This window comes from Suricata suricatta, chromosome 12 (genome assembly GCF_006229205.1).
Source record: "Suricata suricatta isolate VVHF042 chromosome 12, meerkat_22Aug2017_6uvM2_HiC, whole genome shotgun sequence".
In the NCBI taxonomy this organism is placed as follows: domain Eukaryota; kingdom Metazoa; phylum Chordata; class Mammalia; order Carnivora; family Herpestidae; genus Suricata; species Suricata suricatta.
The window spans coordinates 75,446,104-75,467,954 of record NC_043711.1 but is presented as its reverse complement, the minus strand read 5'-3'; the positions used below and the strand labels follow the sequence as shown (position 1 = coordinate 75,467,954).

The window sequence follows — 21,851 nt, the reverse complement described above, 5'->3', positions numbered from 1 at the left end:
GGCTGGAGTTTTCCCAGCAGGTGAAGCTTCCCTCCTATAGCCAGCTGCATGCACCTTGCTGACGTGTGCACCTCACCCCTTCATTCTCCTGCAGACCTGCCCTTGGCAAGAGTCCATCCAAAGTGGCACCACAAGTGTGGCAATGTGTAAGCAGCCCTGAGAGGGGCCAGCACCTCTCCAGTGACTCCTGCTCCAGAGAGAGGGGGAGATAACCACACACACTAATCTAGCTGTGGCTCCAGCAGTGGGCTGGGGGCAGACATCTGGTCTAACTTCAGGCCCTGACCATCAACAAAAGCTTCTGAGGGGATTATACAGGGTGAGCACTCAGCAGTTTGGTGCTACCCCAGCTCAGGCAAATACCTGACTAGACTCAACTCAAGCCCAAGGTGGCCCACGCTGGCCCAGTAACAACACAAGGACAAAATCCTGCCCACAGCAGGCAAAGAGAACCATTGTAGACTACTGGACTGGAGACAAACATGCCTTAGCCACAGTAGTAGGGCACATACAACATGTATATAGGAGATGCTCCTGAAGCACCAAGTTCTGATGAATAGGAGACATCGCGCTGCAGGGGACTAAAGGACCTCTTCTTCATAAGGCTACTACTTTTTTTTTTTTTTAATGTTTGTTTGTTTATTTTGAGGAAGAGAGGGAGAGAGAGAGAATCCCAAGCAGTCTCCATACTGTCAGTGCAGAGACCAATGCAGGACTTGAGCTCACAAACCATGAGATCATGGCCTGAGCTGAAATCAAGAGTTGGGCATTTAATTGACTGCGCCACTCTGGTGCCCCCATACGGCCACTAGTTTCAAGAACAGGAGATGTAGCTGACTTTCCTAAAACAGAAACAGACAGTTAGTTAACACGAGGAGCCAGAGGAATATGTCCCAAATGAAAGGATAGGACAAAATCACAGCAAAAGACCTAAATGAAATGGAGATAGATAAAGTAATAGGCCTGAAGGAGTTTAAAGTAATGGTTATAAAGATACTCGCTGGGCTTGAGAAAAGAGTGGAGGACCTCAGTGAGACCCTCAACAAAGAGAAAACATAAAAAAGAACCAATAAGAGGGGGCACCTGGGTGGCTCAGTCATTTGAGCATCTGACATTGGCTCAGGTCATGATCTCACAGTTTGTGAGTTTGAGCCCCACATCAAGCTCTGTGCTGACAGCTCAGAGCCTGGAGGCGGCTTCAGATTCTGTGTCTCCTCTCTCTGCTCTTCCCCCACTTACACTCTGTTTCTCTCTCTCAAAAATAAATAAGCATTTTTAAAAGAAGAACCAAGAAGAGATGAAGAACTCTTCAATAACTGAAATTAAAAATAAAATAGAGGAAATAAACAGGCTAGAAGAACAGATCAGAGACCTGGAGGACAGAATAATGGAAAACAAGCTAAACAGGAGAGAGGGAAAAATAAAAAATGAAAATAGACTTAAGGAACTCAGTGACACCATCAAGCATAGTAACATTCACATTATAGGGACTCCAGAAGGAGAAGATAGAGAAAGGGGGCAGAAAATTTACTTGAAGGAATAATAGCTGAAAACTTACTGTATCTGGGGAAGGAAATAAATCCAGATAAAGGAAGCAATAGAAGGCACCCAACAAAATCAACCCAAGGTGGCCCACACCATGACACATAGTAATTAAAATGGTAAAAGTAATGGTGAAAAGGGAATTTTAAAAGCAAGAGAAAACAAAACAGTTACATACAAAGGAAATCCCATAAGGCTGTCAGCTGAGTTTTTTCAACAGAAGCTTTCGAGACCTATCTTTTGGGAGCCATGATTCAATTCACTGTAATTATGAAATAAGTTTGAGAATTAAAAATAATTGGTAATGGGGCGCCTGTGTGGCTCAGTTGGTTGAGCGTCCGGCTTTGGCTCAGGTCATGATCTCGCAGTTCTTGGGTTCGAGTCCCACGTCAGGCTCTGTGCTGACAGCTAGTTCAGAGCCTGGAGCGTGTCTTCAGATTCTGTGTCTCCGTCTATCTCTGACCCTCCCCTGATCATGCTCTCTCTCTCTCAAAAATAAATAAAAACATTTAAGAAAAATTTTAAAATAATTGGTAGTAGCCCAAGTGTCCATTGATAGATGAATGGATAAAGAAGATGTGGTGTGTGTGTGTGTGTGCGTGTGTGTATTTACTCACATAATGAGTTCCTCAGTCATAAAAAAGATCTTGCCTTTTGCAATAATATGGATAGATCTAGAGGCGATAATGGTAAGTGAAATAAGACAGAGAAAGAGAAATACCATATGATTTCCCTATATGTGGAATTTAAGGAAGAAAAAAAAGAACAAAGGAAAAAAGAGGCAAACCAAAAAACAGACTCTTACTCTAGGGACCAAGCTGATGGTTACCAGAGGGGAGGTAGGTAGGAAGATGGATGAAATAGGTGAAGAGGATTAAGAGTCTTAATTATGATGAGCACTGAGTAATGTGTAGAACTGTTGAATCACTATATTGTATGTTTGAAATTAATATAACACTATGTTATAACTGTATGTTATCTCTACTGGAATTGGGGAAGGGGGGAGCCAGGAACATGCCACAAATGCCAGCCTGGCAACTGTTGGGCTTTCAAAGCCATGGTTGATTTAAAGCCTTTCCCATCATGTGCCAATAATAATCTTATTGGCCCAGAAGATTTTATGAAGTCACTGTGGAAGCTGTCTAGATGGCGCTGTGGAATGAGAAAATACATGTGCCACTGGCTTCATCAAATGAGGCCCCCTGGTGGTCATTCCCAGGGTCTGGGAGGCCATGTTGCACTTCCAGGGGGAGATATTAATTCGGTTGGTAAAATGAAGACAGATGAGAGGCCCAAAGCTACTGATTTCATGCTGTATAATTTAACTGAAATGTGAATGTGGCCAAAAAAAGTTTTAAGATAATGCATGTAAATGTTTTTAAAAACTCAATCAGTAGTGGTGCCTGGGTGACTCAGTTGATTGAGCATTTGACTCCCGATTTCAACCCAGGTCATTATCACAGGGTTGTAGGATTGAGCCCCACATTGGGCTCTACACTGAGTGTGGAGTCTGCTTAAGATTCATTCATTCTCATTCCCTCTCCCTCTCCCTCCCTCTCTCTCTCTCTCTCTCTTTCTCTCTCTCTCTCTCTCCCTCTCCCCCTCTCTCCCTCCCCCTTTACCCCTAACCCCTGCATGTGTGCTCTTGCTCTCTCTAAAAAAATAAAAATAAAAACCTCAATCAGTATAGAAGTCCACAGTTCCCACAATTTCTCACCTTACACAGAATTTAGATAACACCCTATTATGCCTTCCTTCCTTCACTTTACTCACCCACTTTCTATGAACTATGGACATTAGAGATGATATGCTTGCTTTTACTTCTTAGCTATGATGTTAGTTTTACATTGTCAAGGGTTACTTCTGTTTTCCTATCATAACTGCCTTTGTTTAATGTATAGTTTGTGTCTAACAAAAACAAGAGCATTTACATTTTTATGATCGACTTTGTTTAACAAAGAACCAAGGAAGGTGATCAAATGCCAAGGAAAGCAAATGTAATTTATATCACTGGGATGTGTTGTTTTGTGTGTTCTATCCCTTAGAGGAAATGATCCAAGCATCAAAATCAAAATGAATTCTCTTTCCTTGTAAACTCCCCTAATTTATCTCCTATTTTAATGTGCTGCATGTTTGGACTGTAGCTTTTGTTATTTAACACTTTTCCCACTTTTGAAATATTTTTGTCTATGGTGTTCTGAATCAGTGAGAGTACATCTAAATGTGACTTCATCCTGTTTTCTCTTTTATTTATCTGTTTTCTTTTTGGAGCTTCCTATTAGATACGTCCATTGGATTGTTCATCTATCTTTTTGCTTTTTTCCTTTTTAACTTTCATTTTCTAGATTTCTTTGTTTTTTACTCCTATAAATATTTGATTTTTATAAACATATTTGTAATTCTCCTGATTTCAAACTTGGTTTCCAGTAGTTGCTTTTTTTATAAAAGCTGCTTATTCTCACTTTATGATGGTAAGATTTTCTCAGAAACCCTTAGGCAGCTTTTTGTTTGTTTCTAATGCTCTTCTCCTTCCTGAATTATTGCCATTTCGTGATGAAATAGCTAATGAGCAATGAGAAGGTATTTGAAGTAGGTAGAATAGATTTCCTCTGCCATTTTATAGATAGGAGTTTCTCCTCATGAAGCTTCCCTCCTAAATAAGAAGGTAGGGGTTTCAACTAACAGATTTACTATGTGTGTTTTTGAATTGCAGGTGGGCTTCTCAGATGCCGGAACGAGGAGGCTCTATTCTGGAACTCTGATAACCTCACTAGATGCCGTAGCTCTCCACACAGAGTGGATGCATCCATTTCTTTAGCATAGTGCTCTAGTTTTTGCCAAACAGTAAAGCCTGGTTTGCTGGGATGCCCTCATTCTTTCCCTACCCCCTCTACTCACCTACCAGAAAACTCTGAACAGTTCTGTGACTTGTCTTTGAGTTTATTTTCCTGTTTGATTTCAGCCATCCACTCCTCTCCATTCCTGCCAGCTACAACCTGGAAGCCTCTCAACGGCTTTTCTGAGAATATTGGTTCCCACATGTCTTGTACCCTTCTAACTTTTTTCTCTGTGTATTCTGGACTTCATTCTGTTTTATCCATCTGGACTTTCCCACTTGCTGTTTTCTAAAATTTCAAGATCTCTTGTTTATTGGTAACACCTGCACACCCAAAACTTCTGCATACCAAAAACTTATTTAATGCCTGCCATTTTGGTTGACATTTTGGAGAGAGGCTAGGCAAGTGTACATACTCATCCTGCCATTCTTTTTATTTTTGTTAAGTTTATTTATTTTGAGAGAGAGAGAGCAGTGGAGGGTCAGAGAGACAGGGAGAGAGAGAGAGAATCCCAAGGAAGCTCTGCACCAGCAGCATTGAGTGCGATGTGGGGCTTGTCATGACCTGAGCTGAAATCAAGAGTCCGATGCTTAACTGACTGAGCTACCCAGGTGCCCCTCTTCCTGCCATTCTTAACTGGAAACAGTTGGATTAATTTCAGATCCATTATTGGAAATTGTTTTTATTTTTACTACTCTGCCCTTTATCTAGCTCAGTACCTTGTGGGTTCTGAATAGTTGACATGTTGAAGAACTTAACTTAAAGTCAGTACATTTACTGGCTGAAAATTGTTTGCCTTTTTAGAATCCAGGAGCTGATGTCTGACGATCAGCGAGAAGCTGGTCGGATTCCACGAACAATAGAGTGTGAACTTGTTCATGATCTTGTGGATAGCTGTGTCCCAGGAGACACAGTGACTATTACTGGAGTTGTCAAAGTCTCAAATGCTGAAGAAGGTATGGTATAACTCTTCTCATTGATTGTCCCTCAGTAATTTGTTAGCATTCATCTTTTTTCTTTTTAAGTTACTTTTGAATCTCCACTAGGATAGGGAATCCCGTGTTTCTTACATAGGTGAAACTTTTCCTTCAAAATAAAGGTTTATTTGTAGTTTATTGTGCCTTTCGTTTACATGCTATTCAAGTCTTTTTAGAGAAAATGAAAATACCAGTTATTGTACTTAATGCTTTGAACTTTACAGGTTCTCGAAATAAGAATGACAAATGCATGTTCCTTTTGTACATTGAAGCAAATTCTGTTAGCAATAGCAAAGGACGGAAAACAAAGACTTCTGAGGATGGGTGTAAGCATGGAGCATTGATGGAGTTTTCTCTTAAAGACCTTTATGCCATCCAAGAGATTCAAGCTGAAGAAAACCTGTTTAAGCTCATTGTCAAGTATGTATGAAGTTTTCTGAAGTTTTATTATGTAGATGCACCATAGAGGTGCTCTTGGCTACAGGTAACAAGAAACTAGTCAAAATGGTTGCCAGTTACAATTCACAGGTCAAACCCAGGTAACTGTCTATTTTTATATGGCCCATAAGGTAAGAATGGTTTCTGTATTTCGTAATGGCTGAAACAAATATTTCATGACACACAAAATTATATGAAATTTAAATTTCCCTGCCTGTAAATGAACTTGTATTGGAACACAGCCACAGGCACTCATTTATGTAGTGTCTGGCTGCCTTCCAGCTGCAATGACAGCTGAGTAGTTGCAGCAGAGAATCACTCACAGATATTTGCTGTCTGTTCCTCTGTAGAAAAGTTTGCTGATTTCTAGTTTTATCCATAAGGAAAATTTACTGTTTCACACAAGAAGTTAAGTTACTCAATAGAAGAATGATGGGATTTGATGGGACTATGAATTCCAGGCATTTTGATTAGTTGTATGTCAGGGATTGTTGTTTCTTTTTTTTAAAAAAGGAAGAAAGAGGTCACATAGAAGTCACTTACTTCAATAAATATTTCATAATACTCTTTTATTTCCATGTTTTTGCCATGCAGTGGAGAAGAAGCAAAGTACAGGCATTTTTGCTTTACTGGTTAAGAGCTTTTTTTTTTTTTTAATAAATCTAAGTTAGAATCCTACTTCAACCACTTAACTTCCGGTGTGGTTGGAAGCATGTTAATTATTATCTCCTTAATTTTTATCACCCTAAAACAGAAATAATAATTCCTGTCTCAGAGGTTGTACCAAAGATTAATTGAAATTTTATAATGTATTTAACATAATTCATACAACATACTGTTATATTTAAAGTTTTTACAATATTTTGGACAATTTTAAAGAAATAGAAGAAAACAAGAGAGACTGAAAAATAGATATACCTAAGAGTAGTAAAGAGCTGAGGTTTTGAAATGTGTTGCATTTTCTTTCACCTAGGCTTAGGACACTAAGAGAATTTGTTTTTGCCTTTGATATGTTAATTAACCAACCAAGAAAAGTATACAGTTCTTCAGGGATTCTTTGTCCCTAAATCCTCAGAGACTTCCTCTGAATAGCAGACAGCCATCCAGACCCACCCTGGGAGAGGAGGTGCCCTGAGCTGAAGGAGGGGTGTCATCTGTGGGTCAGTGACTGGCGAGTGGGCTCCAAGCAGATGGGAAGTAGCAACCTGGTTGATGATCAAAACACCTCTTCCATTGGTTCCTTTTGCCCATTATGAATAAGAACTAATGTTCACAGTGGTCCTTCTGCTGTACTACTTACAGAAAGGTTTTCTGCCCACAGGTTGCTTTTACCCCTCAGTTTTAAATTTGTAATTTCAACATCAAAAATCAGATTTTTCATTTGTTAATCTTGCAGGGGTTGACAAGTTAGGCAGACTGCCTAGTTTTGTAAATAAAGTTTTACTGAAACACATCCCTGTCCATTCATCTACATATTGCTTTCACACAAGTTGAGTAGTTGTGACCAATCAAATTGAAAAGGTACAGGTTCTGGCCCTTTAAGAAAAAGTTTATCCGCCTTTGTTAGAGTAACAAGTCGAGGACCACGAAAGCAGAATACAGAAGACAGTGGAAGGTTATGTTTTAGTTTAGGTTTTTTCAGAAGCAATGATTTGGGTAAGCATTTATTTGGAGGTGATCCCCAGAAATACTGGTAAGGGAATGGGGGAATGAGAGAAAGGATGGTAGTGGATGGTGCCTTAATGAAGAGGTTACTGTGAGCATCCAGGGCTTAATCCTCTTGAGACTGTACTAGACTATGTAGAACTAGCCTCAGTATTTTCCTATCCAAGGGCCTAGATTTGGGGCTACTCTTGGAATATTCTATAACCCAGCACTTTTAGCCTGTGCCTCCTCCCTGCTGCTGATGTTTCTGCAGCCAGAGAAAGCCTTCAGCAGACAGGTGCAGGTGTGTGGTCGGAAGCCAGCAGTGATTATGTGGGAAGATGCTTAACAGGAAGCACCAAGGGGATGTGGGGGACAACAGCTTCTGTGTTTACATGTATTAAAAGGGATAAGGATTTATACTTTACTCCTGGTTACGTCTCTTCCACTCTGGCCTTTTTTGCTTGATCCTTGTTTTTACAATTGATAAATGTAAATATACTTCTTTTAGTCATATTTGGTCTTATTAATTCTGATCTTTTGAATCAAGCTGAAAAAATGAAATTTTATCTCATCTTAAAATAATATTATTTACTCAGTTCACCAGTTAGTTGTCTTTTGATTACTTGGCTACACAAATATCTGTTCATGTAAAATGCAATATAATTCTATATCCTAAAGTAGAAGACCATGATTATGATGTATGATAAAGGCTGGTGATAGAGCAACCCATATATTTGGTTATTTTAAAACGCTTTGCAGGGCACCTGGATGGCTCAGTTGGTTAAGTGTCCAACTCTTGATTTCAGCTCAGGTCATGATCTCATGGTTCTAAGATTGAGCCCGCATTCAGCTCTATGCTGGGCATGGAGCCTGCTTGAGAGTCTCTGCATCTGCCCCTCCCTTGTGCACATACTCTCTCAAAATAAATAAATAAATAAAATTTCAAAAAAATAAATGCTTTACAAGTATCCTATCTCCCTTACACAGGCACAATTTTTAAGGCATTCTTCTCTTTATGGATAACCAAGAACTTTGAGAAATGTACTGATAGAATAAAATGTCTTGAGTTGTTTGAGGGATGTGAATTTTATGTCTTTTTATTTTTGGATGTTAAATAAACCAAGTTAAGCAAGTTGTAAAGTAGATCTAATGGATTGATGAATGTAAATAAAAATTTATAAGTTGCATTTTGTTTTTCAGCTCACTTTGCCCTGTCATTTTTGGTCATGAAGTAAGTATTTTACTTCGTCTCTACCCCAAAATACATACAGTTGGCAAAAAAAAATAGCTAATTTCTGTTAGCCAGTTATTTGTATTTTAATAGACCATTATTCTCCAGAAATGAATGGTGTGAAAGGCAATCTATAGCTCTTTGTAATAACAAGCTACTTACTAATTTGAGCTAATAAAAATGAGGTTCCTTTAAAGTGACTTTGCGTGCTAAGTGTTAAAGCAGAAGCTGACAAATATTTCCCAGTTTTGTGGAGTAGATTCATGCTTTGCAAGGTAGATCTTTACTTGGTTAAGATACCTCTTTGATTTTATGTGCTTCCTAATTTGCTTTTTATCATTTATATTATGGAAGTTTTATTTCCTTAGAAAAAAAGTAAAGTTCAATTATGCTTTAAAAATTTTCTGAAATGTAAATATAGAAGGAGGAACATCCCTTCTTTGCTAGTAGTCATCTTTATGTTTTTCTTACTTTGGGGGTCCCCCCGCTCCTTCTTTCACACTTGAGCTTGTTAAAGCAGGCTTGGCATTAGCACTCTTTGGAGGAAGCCAAAAATACGCAGATGACAAAAACAGAATTCCAATTCGAGGAGATCCACATGTTCTTGTCGTTGGAGATCCAGGCTTGGGAAAGAGTCAGATGCTACAGGTAAGAAATCAATCATCTAGTACTTAATATATTCCTTCTAAAACATGTAACTGATTCACAAGTGAATTTTCTCAAAGCATGCAGTGTTTGTGTTCTAGAGGACCTAGTTGGTCTGGTGGTATAAGTGAATTGGGGTTTATGTGAGTCGCTTTTCTCTGGCCATCCTTTCAAATCAAGCCAGTCTCTCTCACACAGGCTGTGCAGGCATGCTTATCTGTTGAAATGTCACCTGTTGTGAAATATTAAGCATTTTTCTAATCTTTCCCCCCCCTTTTTTTTGTGGTATCAGTTTTGCTAGTCTTTTGTGTGTGACTTCACCTATGAACAGAATAGTTTGAGGAAGTAAAGAGCAGGGAGGCAGGGTCATGCATTCTCTCTTCACCAACTACATAAACACTGTAGTGAGCTTTAGGAACAGCCTGATAAAGGTAAGAGATCTGTGTCTGTACATCTTTACTGTTTCTGAGTGTAAAGCAAGTCAACTTCTGTGACCAGCTTCTTGTTGGTCCCTAAGAAGATTCTGCCTCTGCCAATCAGAGCCTGGTGGTTCTCCCCATCAGAGCTTATAATGGCCCTAGAAGCCTCTGCTTATTGGAATGCTTTGGTTGCCTAGGAGTGACGCCTGGTAAGTCAGCCATAATGTCCTTTCTGAGAATGCCCATGTGTCCCCACTCCTCACCACCAACCCCAGTGTAGAAAATGTGACCAAACCAGGGGTCTTTTTGCCAAGTTGTAGACCTGTGGCTACTGCATCTTTGTCCAGGGGTCGGAACCTTGGCTGCATATTGGAATCACCTTTGGAACTCTGAAAATCCTGGGGCCTGCCTAGTCCAACTGGATTAAAAGTGTCTAGATTAGGGCCCTCGTGTCTGTGCATGTCACCCAGCGCAGGTGATTGTGCCGTGCAGCCAGGACTGAGAACCACTCTGACGTCATCGCTGCATTATAAACCCACTGTCCTTCACATCAGAACCATTACTTAGTCCCTAAGTTTGGTTGTAAAACCAGTTGTCATTTTAATTCCTAAGGTGGCATTTCCTCTATGTTTCCATGTTCTTTGGACCAACTGGGCCTACTTAAAAAAAAAAAAAACCAAAACTCTGTTCTGAGCCCTTGCTATAAACCTGACAGCTGAGACACAGGGCACCTAGTTTTAGGGGGAACAGTTGATGATAAAAATGAAAACACGATACGTAGCAAGACTGTGCATGTAAAAGGTCCATGTGTGAACCTGAAATGTTACAGCTTTATTTTCTTTTATTATCATTGTGTATATAGCAGATTAGTGTCTTCTAGGTAGAAACCTGGTTTAACTTCCACAATGTCTGGTTATCTATACAAATACATCTTCCATTTTATACATTTTGCTTGCAGTATATAAAAGTTCCATTTTTCTCTCTAACTTCTTATTTTCCCCTTTTAATCTCTTTTTATTTAAGAACTAGATCTTGGCAGATAATGGTTTCAGAATATATTTAATGGTACTGAAAAAAAATTAATACTAAGAAATGGCATTGGCAATTTTTCATGGTTTTTAGACCTGGAATAATGCCTTTTAAACCATTGGCTCAATTTAAAAATGGAAGCTGTAATATTGGTAGAAATCAAATGTTGTAAACAAAGGAGGGTATTTGAATATACGTCTTCTAGCCCTGCTAAACCAGAGATTTTAAAAATTAGCCTAAGACTAACAGTCATCATTTACTTTATATGTTTAATCCTTTTTTCCTCTGACCATTTTGTAGTCATCCTTTCAGACTAATAAGGGATTAAAAATAATGAAAATAAGGAGGGTGCCTGGGTGGCTCAGTTGGTAAAGCATCCGACTCTTGATTTTGGTTCAGGTCATGATCTCAGTGGTAGTGGGATGGAGCCTCCACGTCAGGCTGAGTGTGGAACCTGCTTAAGATTCTCTCTCTCTCTCTCTCTCTCTCTCTCTCTCTCTCTCTCTCTCTCACTCTACCCCTCCCTTGTTTGTGCACTCAAAATAAATAAACATTAAAAAAAATAATGATAGCTACTGTTTATAAGCTAGATATTATAGGATCATTTGGGTTGGACACTGCACAAGTCCAGAGTGCATTATCAACATAGAAGTATGAGTACTGTCTCCTGGGGTTATGCAGTGCACAGCATACACAGTGGCCTTGCATTGGGCACTTATTGTGTGCCAGGTACCAGATTTATATTTTATATATATAAATTATAGATGCAATGATTATTATATTTTGTAATATAATACAATATAATAATAAATTTAAATAGATTATTGTATTTTATAATATACTGCAATATAATATTATATTATAGATACAATCTAATTTATCCCTCAGGGATATATGTGATAAAACAAGGAAGCGGAGGCTCAGAGAGATCTGAGAGCAGCATAACCAGTACATGGTAGAGCCAAAATTTAAACAGGTCTGCTTGGGGCACCTGGGTGGTTCAGTCAGTTAAGCATCTTACTCTTGATCTCAGCTCAGGTCTGGATCTCAGGGTCGTGAGTTCAGGTCCCATTTTGGGCTCCATACTGGGCATAGAGCTTGCTTTAAATAAACCAAAAACAATAACAACAAAACCCCCAGGTCTGCTGGACTCTGGAGGTCCATTCTTTTAACTCTTATGTTATTTAATCACTTTCCTAACCTGTTATAGCTTGTTTATTCAGTGACCATTATTGAGCATTTTATTACCTGATGTATAAAGAAGCCTTTGAAATTACAATTGGTACTCATGTTTTCTGTTTGAACTTGAAAATGAAGCTTAGAATGAAGTTGTGTAGTATTCATATGACCACAGGCATCAGAGGCAGGCTCCCTGGATTTGACTGAATCCTCACCCCACACCTTCATAGCTACTGTGAGTTACTCTATGCAGGGCTTGGTTTCTACCTGACTAAATGAGGATGTAATAATTCCTTCCTATCTCACTACTGCAGTAGTGAAGATTGTAGTAAAACTGTCAGAAGAATACCTGGCAGGGGCACCTGGGTGGCTTAGTCAGTTAAGTGTCCAACCTTGATTTTTGCTCAGGTCATGATCTCATGATTCATGAGATCAAGCCCTGCATCAGGTTCTGTGCTGACAGTGCAGAGCCTGCTTGGGATTCTCTCTCCCTGTCTCTGCCCCTTCCCTGTTTGTGCTTTCTCTCTCTCCCTCCCCCCCTCCCGCATCTCTCAAAAATAGATAAATAAACTTAAAAAAAAGAAGACCAGGAATATAGCTGACATTTGTAAGCAGTTACTATATTTTTTCTTTTACTTTGGCTGATTCTCTTTAACCTTTCCTTAGGCAGTATGCAATGTTGCTCCACGTGGCGTATATGTTTGTGGTAATACCACAACTACCTCTGGTTTGACTGTAACTCTTTCCAAAGATAGTTCCTCTGGAGATTTTGCTTTGGAAGCTGGTGCCCTTGTACTTGGTGATCAAGGTAAGAGACAAAACTTTCCACTGTTTACAACATATAATTTTTCACTAATATTATAGCTTCTATTTTTAAAGTCTTCCAATTCATTTCTTTGCATTCTGTTCAAGAGGCATTTGAACAGCACTGTATTGACCAGTGAGTTGAGAGTGAGTGCCAGAAAAAAATAACTGGAAATAGAGTTTACACTACAGAATTAAAACTGGTACTTAATGTCATTCATTTACAGAATCTTGTGACAGACACCATTATATATCACGTCAGTCCAGTCAAATAGGTATAGATGACTCCTGCACTTTCCATTTCATATCAACCATCACAATTGCTTAAAAGCCTGTTTTAAAGCTTTACATCAAGCTCCCTATGGGGTGGGATATGGTTATCTGTTGACTGCCACATTTATATTTCCTAATACATTGGTGCACGGTAAGTACTTGCTGAATGCATTACTATAATTACTTCAGAATACTTGGAAATGCCTTGGGACTGAAAATAAGGTGAGTGTTATCCTTTACTCTCAGAGGATTTACAATACAAATACAGAACTATTACTTTGTAATTAGAAGCTTTGCTGTATTTTAACCCATCTCACTGGATGTTTTTCAGGATTTGACTGAGAGTTTATAAGAAATCCAATTGGAGAGCTTAGCAAGAAGGGATCTCTAGTAAAGCTTTGCTACCTAAGTTTCTCTCTGTGATGCTATAACTCTATTGGAAAACATGTTCCTATGCATGTGTCAGGTAGTGCCCAGATTCCAGTCCAGCTAAGGTCATTCATTCGTTTTTTTGCTAGTGACCTCCACGTTTCTGAATCCAGATCCTGTCAGCACCCTCCCCCCAGCCCCCTTCCTTGATACTTTACCTGCTTGGTTTCCAGGACACCATACTCTTGGTTTTCTTACTTCATTCACTGTTCCTTCCCAGTCTAGTTCGGTATCTCTCCAGCCTTAACTAATTGGCACCTCCAGGTTTTGTGCCTATTTTCTTCTTAGTCCATGCTTACCTTCTTGGTGATCTTATTTAGCCTCATGGCTTTGCCTACCTATATGCTGAAATTTTCCGAATTTATCTCTTTTCTTCCTTGAACTCCAGGCACATTTTTTTTTTGAGAGAGAGAGAGTAAGAAAGATTTGTGAGTGAGTGCAAGCAGGGAAGGGGCAGAGGGGGAGAGAGAAAATTTTAAGCAGGCTCCATGCCCTAACTCGGGGCTTGATCTCACAAGCATGAGGGCATGCATGACCTGAGCCAAAATCAAGAGTTGGACACCTAACTGACTGAACCATCCAGGTGCCCCCAGGTACGTATTTCTAATAGTCTGTTTTTGTAGTACCGCTATAACTTGCTCAGACTTAACACATCCCAATTTAAAATCCTGATGTTCTCCTTCAAACCTATTTTTATAGTCTTTCCCATCTCAGTCAAGGATAATTCCATCCTTCTATTTTGAAATATCAGAAAATGTGTAGTCATCTTTGACTTTTGCTTATACCCCACATCCAATCTATCAACAAATATTTGGGCTCTACCTTCCATATATATCCAGTATCCAGACTCTCGTCCACTGCTTCTGCTACCCTGATCGAAGACACCATCATCTCTTACATGGGTTATTATTGGGATCTCCTAGTTGGAATGCCTGTGACCACCCTTGCCCTTTCCATTGTTCTTAGCAAGAAAACCAATCATGTTGAAACTCAGATAAAGTAATTATCCTGCTCAAAACACTCCAGTGGCTTCCTATTTCACTCAGAGTGAAAGCTCAAGATTTGACGGTGGTCCAGGGCCATTCACATTCTGGCCTTTTTATCACCTCTTTTGCCTCTTTATACTACTTCCCTCTTATTCTCCAGCTACACCACCAGCACATGAGGCACATTACATTCCTGCATTAGGCCTTTGTGCTTGTTATTCCCATTGTCTGTGCTTCCTTTACTCCAGATAGGTCTGCAAGGCTTGTTTCTGGATCCTTGAAGTTTTTGCTCAAATGTCCTCTCCATACCCCAGAAAACTGATCTCACATAGTTATGCCTATCTCATGTAGTTGTTGAAATATACCACCTTTTAAATATACATAGATCTAGAAATAAAAAGCCTATGGGGCACCTGGGTGGCTCAGTCAGTTGGGCATCTGACTTCAGCTCAGGTCATGATCTTGCAGTTTGTGGGTTTGAGACCCATGTTGGGCTCTGTGCTGGCAGCTCAGAGCCTGGAGCCTCCTTCTGATTTGGTGTCTCCCTCTCTCTCTGCCCCTCCCATGCTCATGCTCTGTCTCTCTCTGTTTCTCAATAATAAATAAAAATGTTAAAAAAAATTTTTAAAGAAATAGAAAACAGAAAATGCAGAAAAGAAAATGTAAAACTGTTTCTGTTTGCAGATGCTGTGATTAATTATGCAGAAAATCCAGGAAAATGTAAAAAACGTTTACTAGAAGTAACGAATTTAGCAGTGTCACAGAATACAAGGTTGATCTACAAAAGTCAACTGTATTCTTATATACCTGGAGCAAACAATCAAAAAACAAAATTTTAAAAACTTATTCTGAGTAGCACCACCTCCTTCCAAAAAACATAAAATATCTTGGAATAAATGTAAGAGAAAATATCTAAGATAACTACACTGAAAACTGCAAACACTTCTGAGGAATTAAAGAAATCCTACACAAATGGAGATATAATGAAAGCTCAATATTAAGATAGCCAGTATTCTTAAGATCCCCAAATTGATCAGTAGAATCAATGAAACCCCAAAATTTCAGCATGCTATTTAGTAGAAATTGACAAAGTTTTCTTAAAGCTTTCATGGAAATGCAAAGGACCTAGCATAAACAAGCAATAATAATAAATAAAAGCACAAAGTTGGAAGATTTGCCCTACTAAATTTCAAAACTATTAAGTTATAATTTGCTATTGGTGATAAAATGGGCATACAGATCAGTAGAACTAAACAAAGTGTATAGAAATGGAGCTATACACATAAAATTAGTGGATTTCTTTAATATTTTTATTTTAAGTCTATCCTTCCTTGTTTATAATGGCTAGCACCTTTGTTCAATATTGAATAGAAGTGGAAAAGGCAGGCAATATTTATTTGTTCCTGGTAACAGGAAAAACAAATCAATCTTTCACCATTAAATATGTTAGTTGTAGGCTTTTTTTGTTGTTGATACTCTTTATTCATTTGAGATAGCTCCCTATCATTCCTACTTTGCTGAGACTAACATGAATGTATATTGAATACTGTCAAAGGCCTTTTCTGCTATATTAAAAGGCTCATATAGTTTTTCTTTTTTTCATTCATATGGTGAATTGTATTGATTGATCTATTTTAATGTTAGTCAAACTTGCATTCATGGGATAAGTTCTATTTGATTGTGATGTCTTGTTCAATTTTTTTAAAGTATTGCTGGATTTAATTTACTAACATTTTGTTAAGGATTTTTTTGTCTATTCATGAAAAACTTAACTATCTCCAAAGTTTTATCTTTTCCCGAATGTATTATAGTTGGAATTATACAGTATGTAATCTTATCAGATTGAGTTCATTCACATAGTAATATGCATTTATGTCTCCTCCAAGTTTTTCACAGCTTGATAGATGATTGCTTTTTAACACAACATAATATTCTGTTGTCTTGATATACAGTTTATTGATTCTCCTGTTTAAGAACATCTTGTTTTCAAGTTTTGGCAATTATGAGTAGAGCTTCTATAAATATCCACATGCATATTTTGAGTGCATAAGTTTCAACTATTTTAAGTAAATACCAAAAAGCACAATTACTGGATTGTATGCTAAGAATGTTTAGTACTATAAGAAAAAGGCAACTATCTTCCAAAGTAGGACCATTTCTCATTCCCATCAAAAATGAATGAGTGTTCCTGTTGCTCCACATTCTTGTCAGCATTTGGTGGTGTCTGTGTGTTGGATGTTAGCCGTTCTAATAGATGTATAGTAGTATCTCATTCATGTTTTAATTTACAATTCCCAAATGACATATGATGTTGAAGATCCTTTCATATGCTTACTTGCCATCTATATATTTTTATTTTTTCCAAAATAAAAAAAGAGTCTGGTGTATTTCCATCAGAACGAAGCTGAAAAAAAAATATACATAGATCTTCTCTTGCCTTTTTGAATGTTATGTCTTTCGGCTTTCTTAAGGTCATTCTATCTTCATTTTTGTAGCACTCACAATGCAGTGCCTTGCCTATGAAATGTGCCTAATGAGAAAATACTACATAAAAGTTAGTTAAGTGTTTTATTTGCTGTAAAAGAAGCACAAATTCTCTACCTTTGACATTTTATAATTTTAACTGCTGGAAACAATTACAAATAATTTCCTTATTGTGGAACAGTTTCCATCCTGTAAGATTTAGAACTTATCCAAAGAAAGCTTTCATCTGTGTTATTCTACTCTGATCATAGGTATTTGTGGGATAGATGAATTTGATAAGATGGGGAATCAACACCAAGCCTTGTTGGAAGCTATGGAGCAGCAAAGTATTAGTCTTGCTAAGGCTGGCATGGTTTGTAGCCTCCCCGCAAGAACTTCCATCATCGCTGCTGCAAATCCAGTTGGAGGACACTACAATAAAGCCAAAACAGTTTCTGAGAATCTAAAGTAAGTCTCTTTGGATATTTATACCTTTAATATATTGAATCCTTGTAAATCAGTAAGAAAAAGATAACTGAGGGCATATAGTTCACAGAAATGATAATTTCCAGTAAATGTACAAAAACATGTTTGAGCACTACAAATTAAAACAATGAAGTCCCATTGATAGCTACCAGATTGGCAAACATTTTATATATTGATAATCATTATTGGCAAAGAGTTGGGGACATGAGTTTTCACACATGTTTTAGCCAGTTCTACTTTTAGGAATCATACAGGAATAGTCACATAAGTGCACAGAGACATATTTACAGGTTGGGTATTACGGCATTATTTATCACAACCAAAAGTTGGAAACAGCCTACAATGCCCATTGATAGGGAAGTGGTAAACTGGCAAGGCCGTACAGGGGAGAGTAGCAGTTACAAAAATGGAAGTAGCTCTGTGTGCTAATAGGGGAACATGTCTGTGCTTTACTGTTACATGAAAAAAAGCACATTACATACTTACAAATGGGGTCTGATCCTACTTTTTTCCAAAAACAAAGTTTGTATTTTTATGTGCGTATGCTTTCTTTTCTGACCTGCTCTGTACAAGTTGGGCAGAAAGGGAAAATAGATTGAAGTGATTGTGGAAGTGAGAAAAAGACAAAAGAATGCCTCATGTGAAAAATTAGAAGCTTGAATTCTAGAGGGAAAACCAAATTTCCTAGTATTTGATAATGCGTTCCTTTACTATAGAAATGGCAGATAGGAAAATATACAATTGTACTTAGAGATGCTATACCTCCAACACCACCAAAAAAGTCAGTCTAGGGACACCTGGGTGGCTCAGTCGTTATGCGCCCAACTCTTGATCTCAGCTCAGGTCTTGATCTCAGGTCATGGGTTCAAGCCCTGTGCTGGGCATGAAGCCTACTTAAAAAAAAAGTCAGTCTATTAGTTTTTCTTAGTAAAATGACAAAGTGCTATCTTGGAAAGATCAGAAAGATACTATTAAACAAGGATGTGGTTTTTAGATTCTGATTTTTAGTGGTACCCAAACCTGCTTTGGGGTGTTGGCCAAATTCTTTAACCACTCTGAATTCAGTTTTCTTGTCTGATAAATAGAAGGATAATCTGATTGGTAGGATCAGGGAAGATGACTAAGTAGAACATAGCATTTTTATTATAATCATTCTAATGAGTTTTAAGAAAAAGTGTTTTGTTTTGTTTTGTCTAAATGATCATAGATGCTTTGAGAGACTCAATGTTTTGGTGAAAGAAAACATACAAAAAATTAAAACAACCCAACTAGATAACCTCTGGTGTATCATATAGCATTTGTTTTAAAATTCAAAGTCATTGTGTAGCTTACCATCAGGTAGTAATATAGAACACAGAGATGGTGTGAGAAGGGCCTTAACATCAACCTACCAAAGGCAGGTACATGTATGGCTTGTTTACGTGTTGAAGGCTGTGTGGCCTGGTTGGTCTCCAGAGTTGGTGGGTGAATTGAATCCAAAAACTATTGCTTGTTTCTTTAAGTTTATTTTTTTTTAAGTTCTACATGGAACTTGAATAGTAAACGAGTAAGCGGTTTTCTCTTTGTTTTGATTCCGATCATTGTTTCTTCTATCTTTCATGCCTCTTAGAATGGGAAGTGCCCTGCTGTCCAGATTTGATTTGGTCTTCATCCTGTTAGATACCCCAAATGAGGACCATGATCACTTACTCTCTGAACATGTGATTGCAATACGAGCCGGAAAGCAGAGAACTGTTAGCGGAGCCACGGTCGCTCGCGTGAATAGCCAGGATTCAAATACTTCTGTACTTGAAGTGGTGTCTGATAAACCATTATCGGAGAGATTAAAGGTATGAGTCTTTCTGCTCCTTAATCATTCGTTTCAGTTCTGTTTGAATGTCAGAGTTCAGTATGTTGCTTATTGGAGAGCAGTACTGTATAAGCTTTCGTGCCCAAACCTTTTATATTACAGTAGTAGGGTTTATGTAAAATGAGTTTGAAATAATCCAAGTCACCTAGACCCAGAGCTGGAACTACAGTTTTTGGCTTCTTTAGAAAGTCTTTTAGAAGTTTATATGTATCTAGACAAGTTATTTTAACAGAAAGATTTTATTTGCTATCCTTGTGAATACTTTTTTCATGCTTCAGGTGGTTCCTGGAGAAACAATAGATCTAATTCCCCACCAGCTGTTGAGAAAGTACATTGGTTATGCTCGGCAGTATGTCTATCCAAGGTTATCCGCAGAAGCTGCTCAGATTCTTCAGGATTTTTACCTTGAGCTCCGGAAACAGAGCCAGAGGTTAAATAGCTCACCAATCACTACTAGGCAGCTGGAGTCTCTAATTCGTCTAACAGAGGTTTGTTTTAAATTCATGCTCTTTTGACTTAAACATGGAGCAAGAGGTGGTAAGATTTCTCTCAATTTCCTGCATAATTAATTTGATTTTTCTTCCAACTGACATTTGGTCATATCTGTAACATAACCAAATCAAATCCCTTCTTTCTAGGCTTAGGACCAGTTACTAACTAGGCAACTTTTTGTTCCCCTTTTAATGACATTGAAGACTCCTGGAGTGTGACAGGTGGTTAGGTTAGTTAAGGATTCAGAGATTCTAAGTTGAGTATATGGGAATATGGAATGCGTCAGTATTTGATTTGATACAGAACAGGTCCATAAGAGTACTATCTGTTTTTCTAATGGCAGTAACATTTATTCACAGGTTTGGAATGCTAATAGAATTCTGGTATTAAAAATACCTGGAGTTTAGGCTTTTTGCTTTTAAAATCATATTAATCCTTCTGTGTTGTTTTAACACATCATGTGTGGCATGATTTCCTGAAAGTAAAAGGCAAGGAAAAACCTAGTGTATTTCATAATTAAATTTTCTGAAATGAACACTCAGAAAAATATATGTCAAGTAAAAATAGGTTTTAAAAAAATAGGTTTTAATCTATTTTATTTAGTTTATTAAGTTTATTTATTTATTTTGATAGAAGGCGGGAAGTGCCAGAGAGAAAGGGAAAGAGAATCCCAAGCAGGCCCTGCGTTGTCAGCGTGGAGCCCAGTGTGGGGCTTCAACCCACAAACTGTGAGTCCATGACCTAAGCCAAAATCAAGAGTTGGACGCTTAACCGACTGAGCCACCCAGGTGCCCCTGATCCATATTTTAAATGAGTGATTGGGGTGCCAGGGTGGCTCAGTCACTTAACATCTAACTTTGGCTCACATCATAATCTTCAGTTCATGGGTTTGAGCCCCGTGTCAGCTCAGCTTCAGATTCTCTGCCTCGCTCTCTCTCTGCTCCTCCCTTGCTTGCACACTGTCTTGTCTCTCTCTCTCTCTCTCTCTCTCTCTCTCTCAAAAATAAATAAACATAAAAAAAATTTTTTAAGTGAGTGATTATTTTCATACTCAAGTTTTCAGATAATTTTATTCTGACTTTTCATATTAGAGTCCTCGTCTCCCAATCAGTTTTTGTGTAAAATGAATAAATGAAATAAGCTTAGACATACTTTACCTGCTCAAACAATGTTAAATATACCTACTATTGTTACTTAAAAATGGTTGTTTTCTTTCAAAGGCACGAGCAAGGTTGGAATTAAGAGAAGAAGCAACCAAAGAAGATGCTGAGGATATAGTTGAAGTTATGAAGTATAGGTAAAATTAAATCTCGAATGCTGTTTTTAATGAAATATCAGTCATCTTTTCATCTCAAATATTTAATTATGCAGGTAAAACTATTTTTACTTAGTCCATTGGATCCTCTGAACAAACTATATTTTCTTGGTTTAAAACATTTGTATAAATAAATAATCTTTATATTAAAATTTGTTTGAATGGATAATACAGTCTCACAGTTATAAAATCAGTTCAAAAATACATATTTTGAGAATACGCAAAAGCAACAGCCTCATAATGGGTAAAATCATTAAATCATTAACACTTAATGACTACCAACCCTTTCAACCAATTCCTAACATACTCCCTTTTGTATAAATATTCTGTTGGTTTAATATTACACAGTGCTTGGACTGTCAGTTTCCTCTTTTACATGACTCAGTGCTAGGGTTTGAGGGGTCTCGTAGATGAAAATTTCACCAGGCTGGTGTCATTCCCTCTCCAGTTGACTTTATTGTGTTGGAGACCCTCCAGTTACCATTGGTAAGCAACCAGAGAGTCTAGGAATTACTAGATTGTCTCACACAATGTGCTGCCAGGGATTCAGTGTACCAGCATGTGAAATAAAGGAATGGCCATAAATGCCAGTTGTCTACCTGACTTCTGGTGGGCCTAACTTCCTGGCGGACCAGACCAATAAGAAACCTAGAGATTGCCTACAGGGCACCTGGCTGGCTTAGTTGGTAGAATACGTGACTCTTAATCTCAGGATCTTGACTTCAAGGCCCATGTTGGGTGTAAGGCTTACTTAAAAAAAAAAAGAGAGAGAGAGGGAGGGAGGGAGGAAGGAAGGAACAGAGATCCTTT

At 38.1% G+C, this 21,851-nt stretch overlaps 1 protein-coding gene and 1 long non-coding RNA gene across 4 annotated transcripts in view; one reads left to right on the top strand and one right to left on the bottom strand.

Annotated features, from left to right (window-relative positions):
- MCM8 (minichromosome maintenance 8 homologous recombination repair factor) overlaps positions 1–21,851 on the top strand; it is a 48,621-nt gene that overhangs the window by 21,219 nt on the left and 5,551 nt on the right. For 2 of the 3 annotated variants that reach the window (XM_029916946.1, XM_029916947.1), the window contains exons 9-17: positions 5,184–5,335; positions 5,581–5,776; positions 8,642–8,672; positions 9,180–9,320; positions 12,611–12,752; positions 17,172–17,367; positions 18,995–19,214; positions 19,513–19,722; positions 20,947–21,023. In XM_029916946.1, coding sequence (XP_029772806.1) covers positions 5,184–5,335; positions 5,581–5,776; positions 8,642–8,672; positions 9,180–9,320; positions 12,611–12,752; positions 17,172–17,367; positions 18,995–19,214; positions 19,513–19,722; positions 20,947–21,023 — 1,365 coding nt within the window. The remainder of the gene's footprint in view (positions 1–5,183; positions 5,336–5,580; positions 5,777–8,641; positions 8,673–9,179; positions 9,321–12,610; positions 12,753–17,171; positions 17,368–18,994; positions 19,215–19,512; positions 19,723–20,946; positions 21,024–21,851) is intronic. The other variant, XM_029916948.1, reaches the window with a different exon arrangement.
- LOC115273729 lies at positions 16,991–18,227 on the bottom strand. The gene is made up of 2 exons (XR_003900920.1): positions 18,148–18,227; positions 16,991–17,331 (listed from the first exon to the last, which is right to left on the bottom strand). It is a non-coding gene; the product is annotated as an uncharacterized LOC115273729 (long non-coding RNA).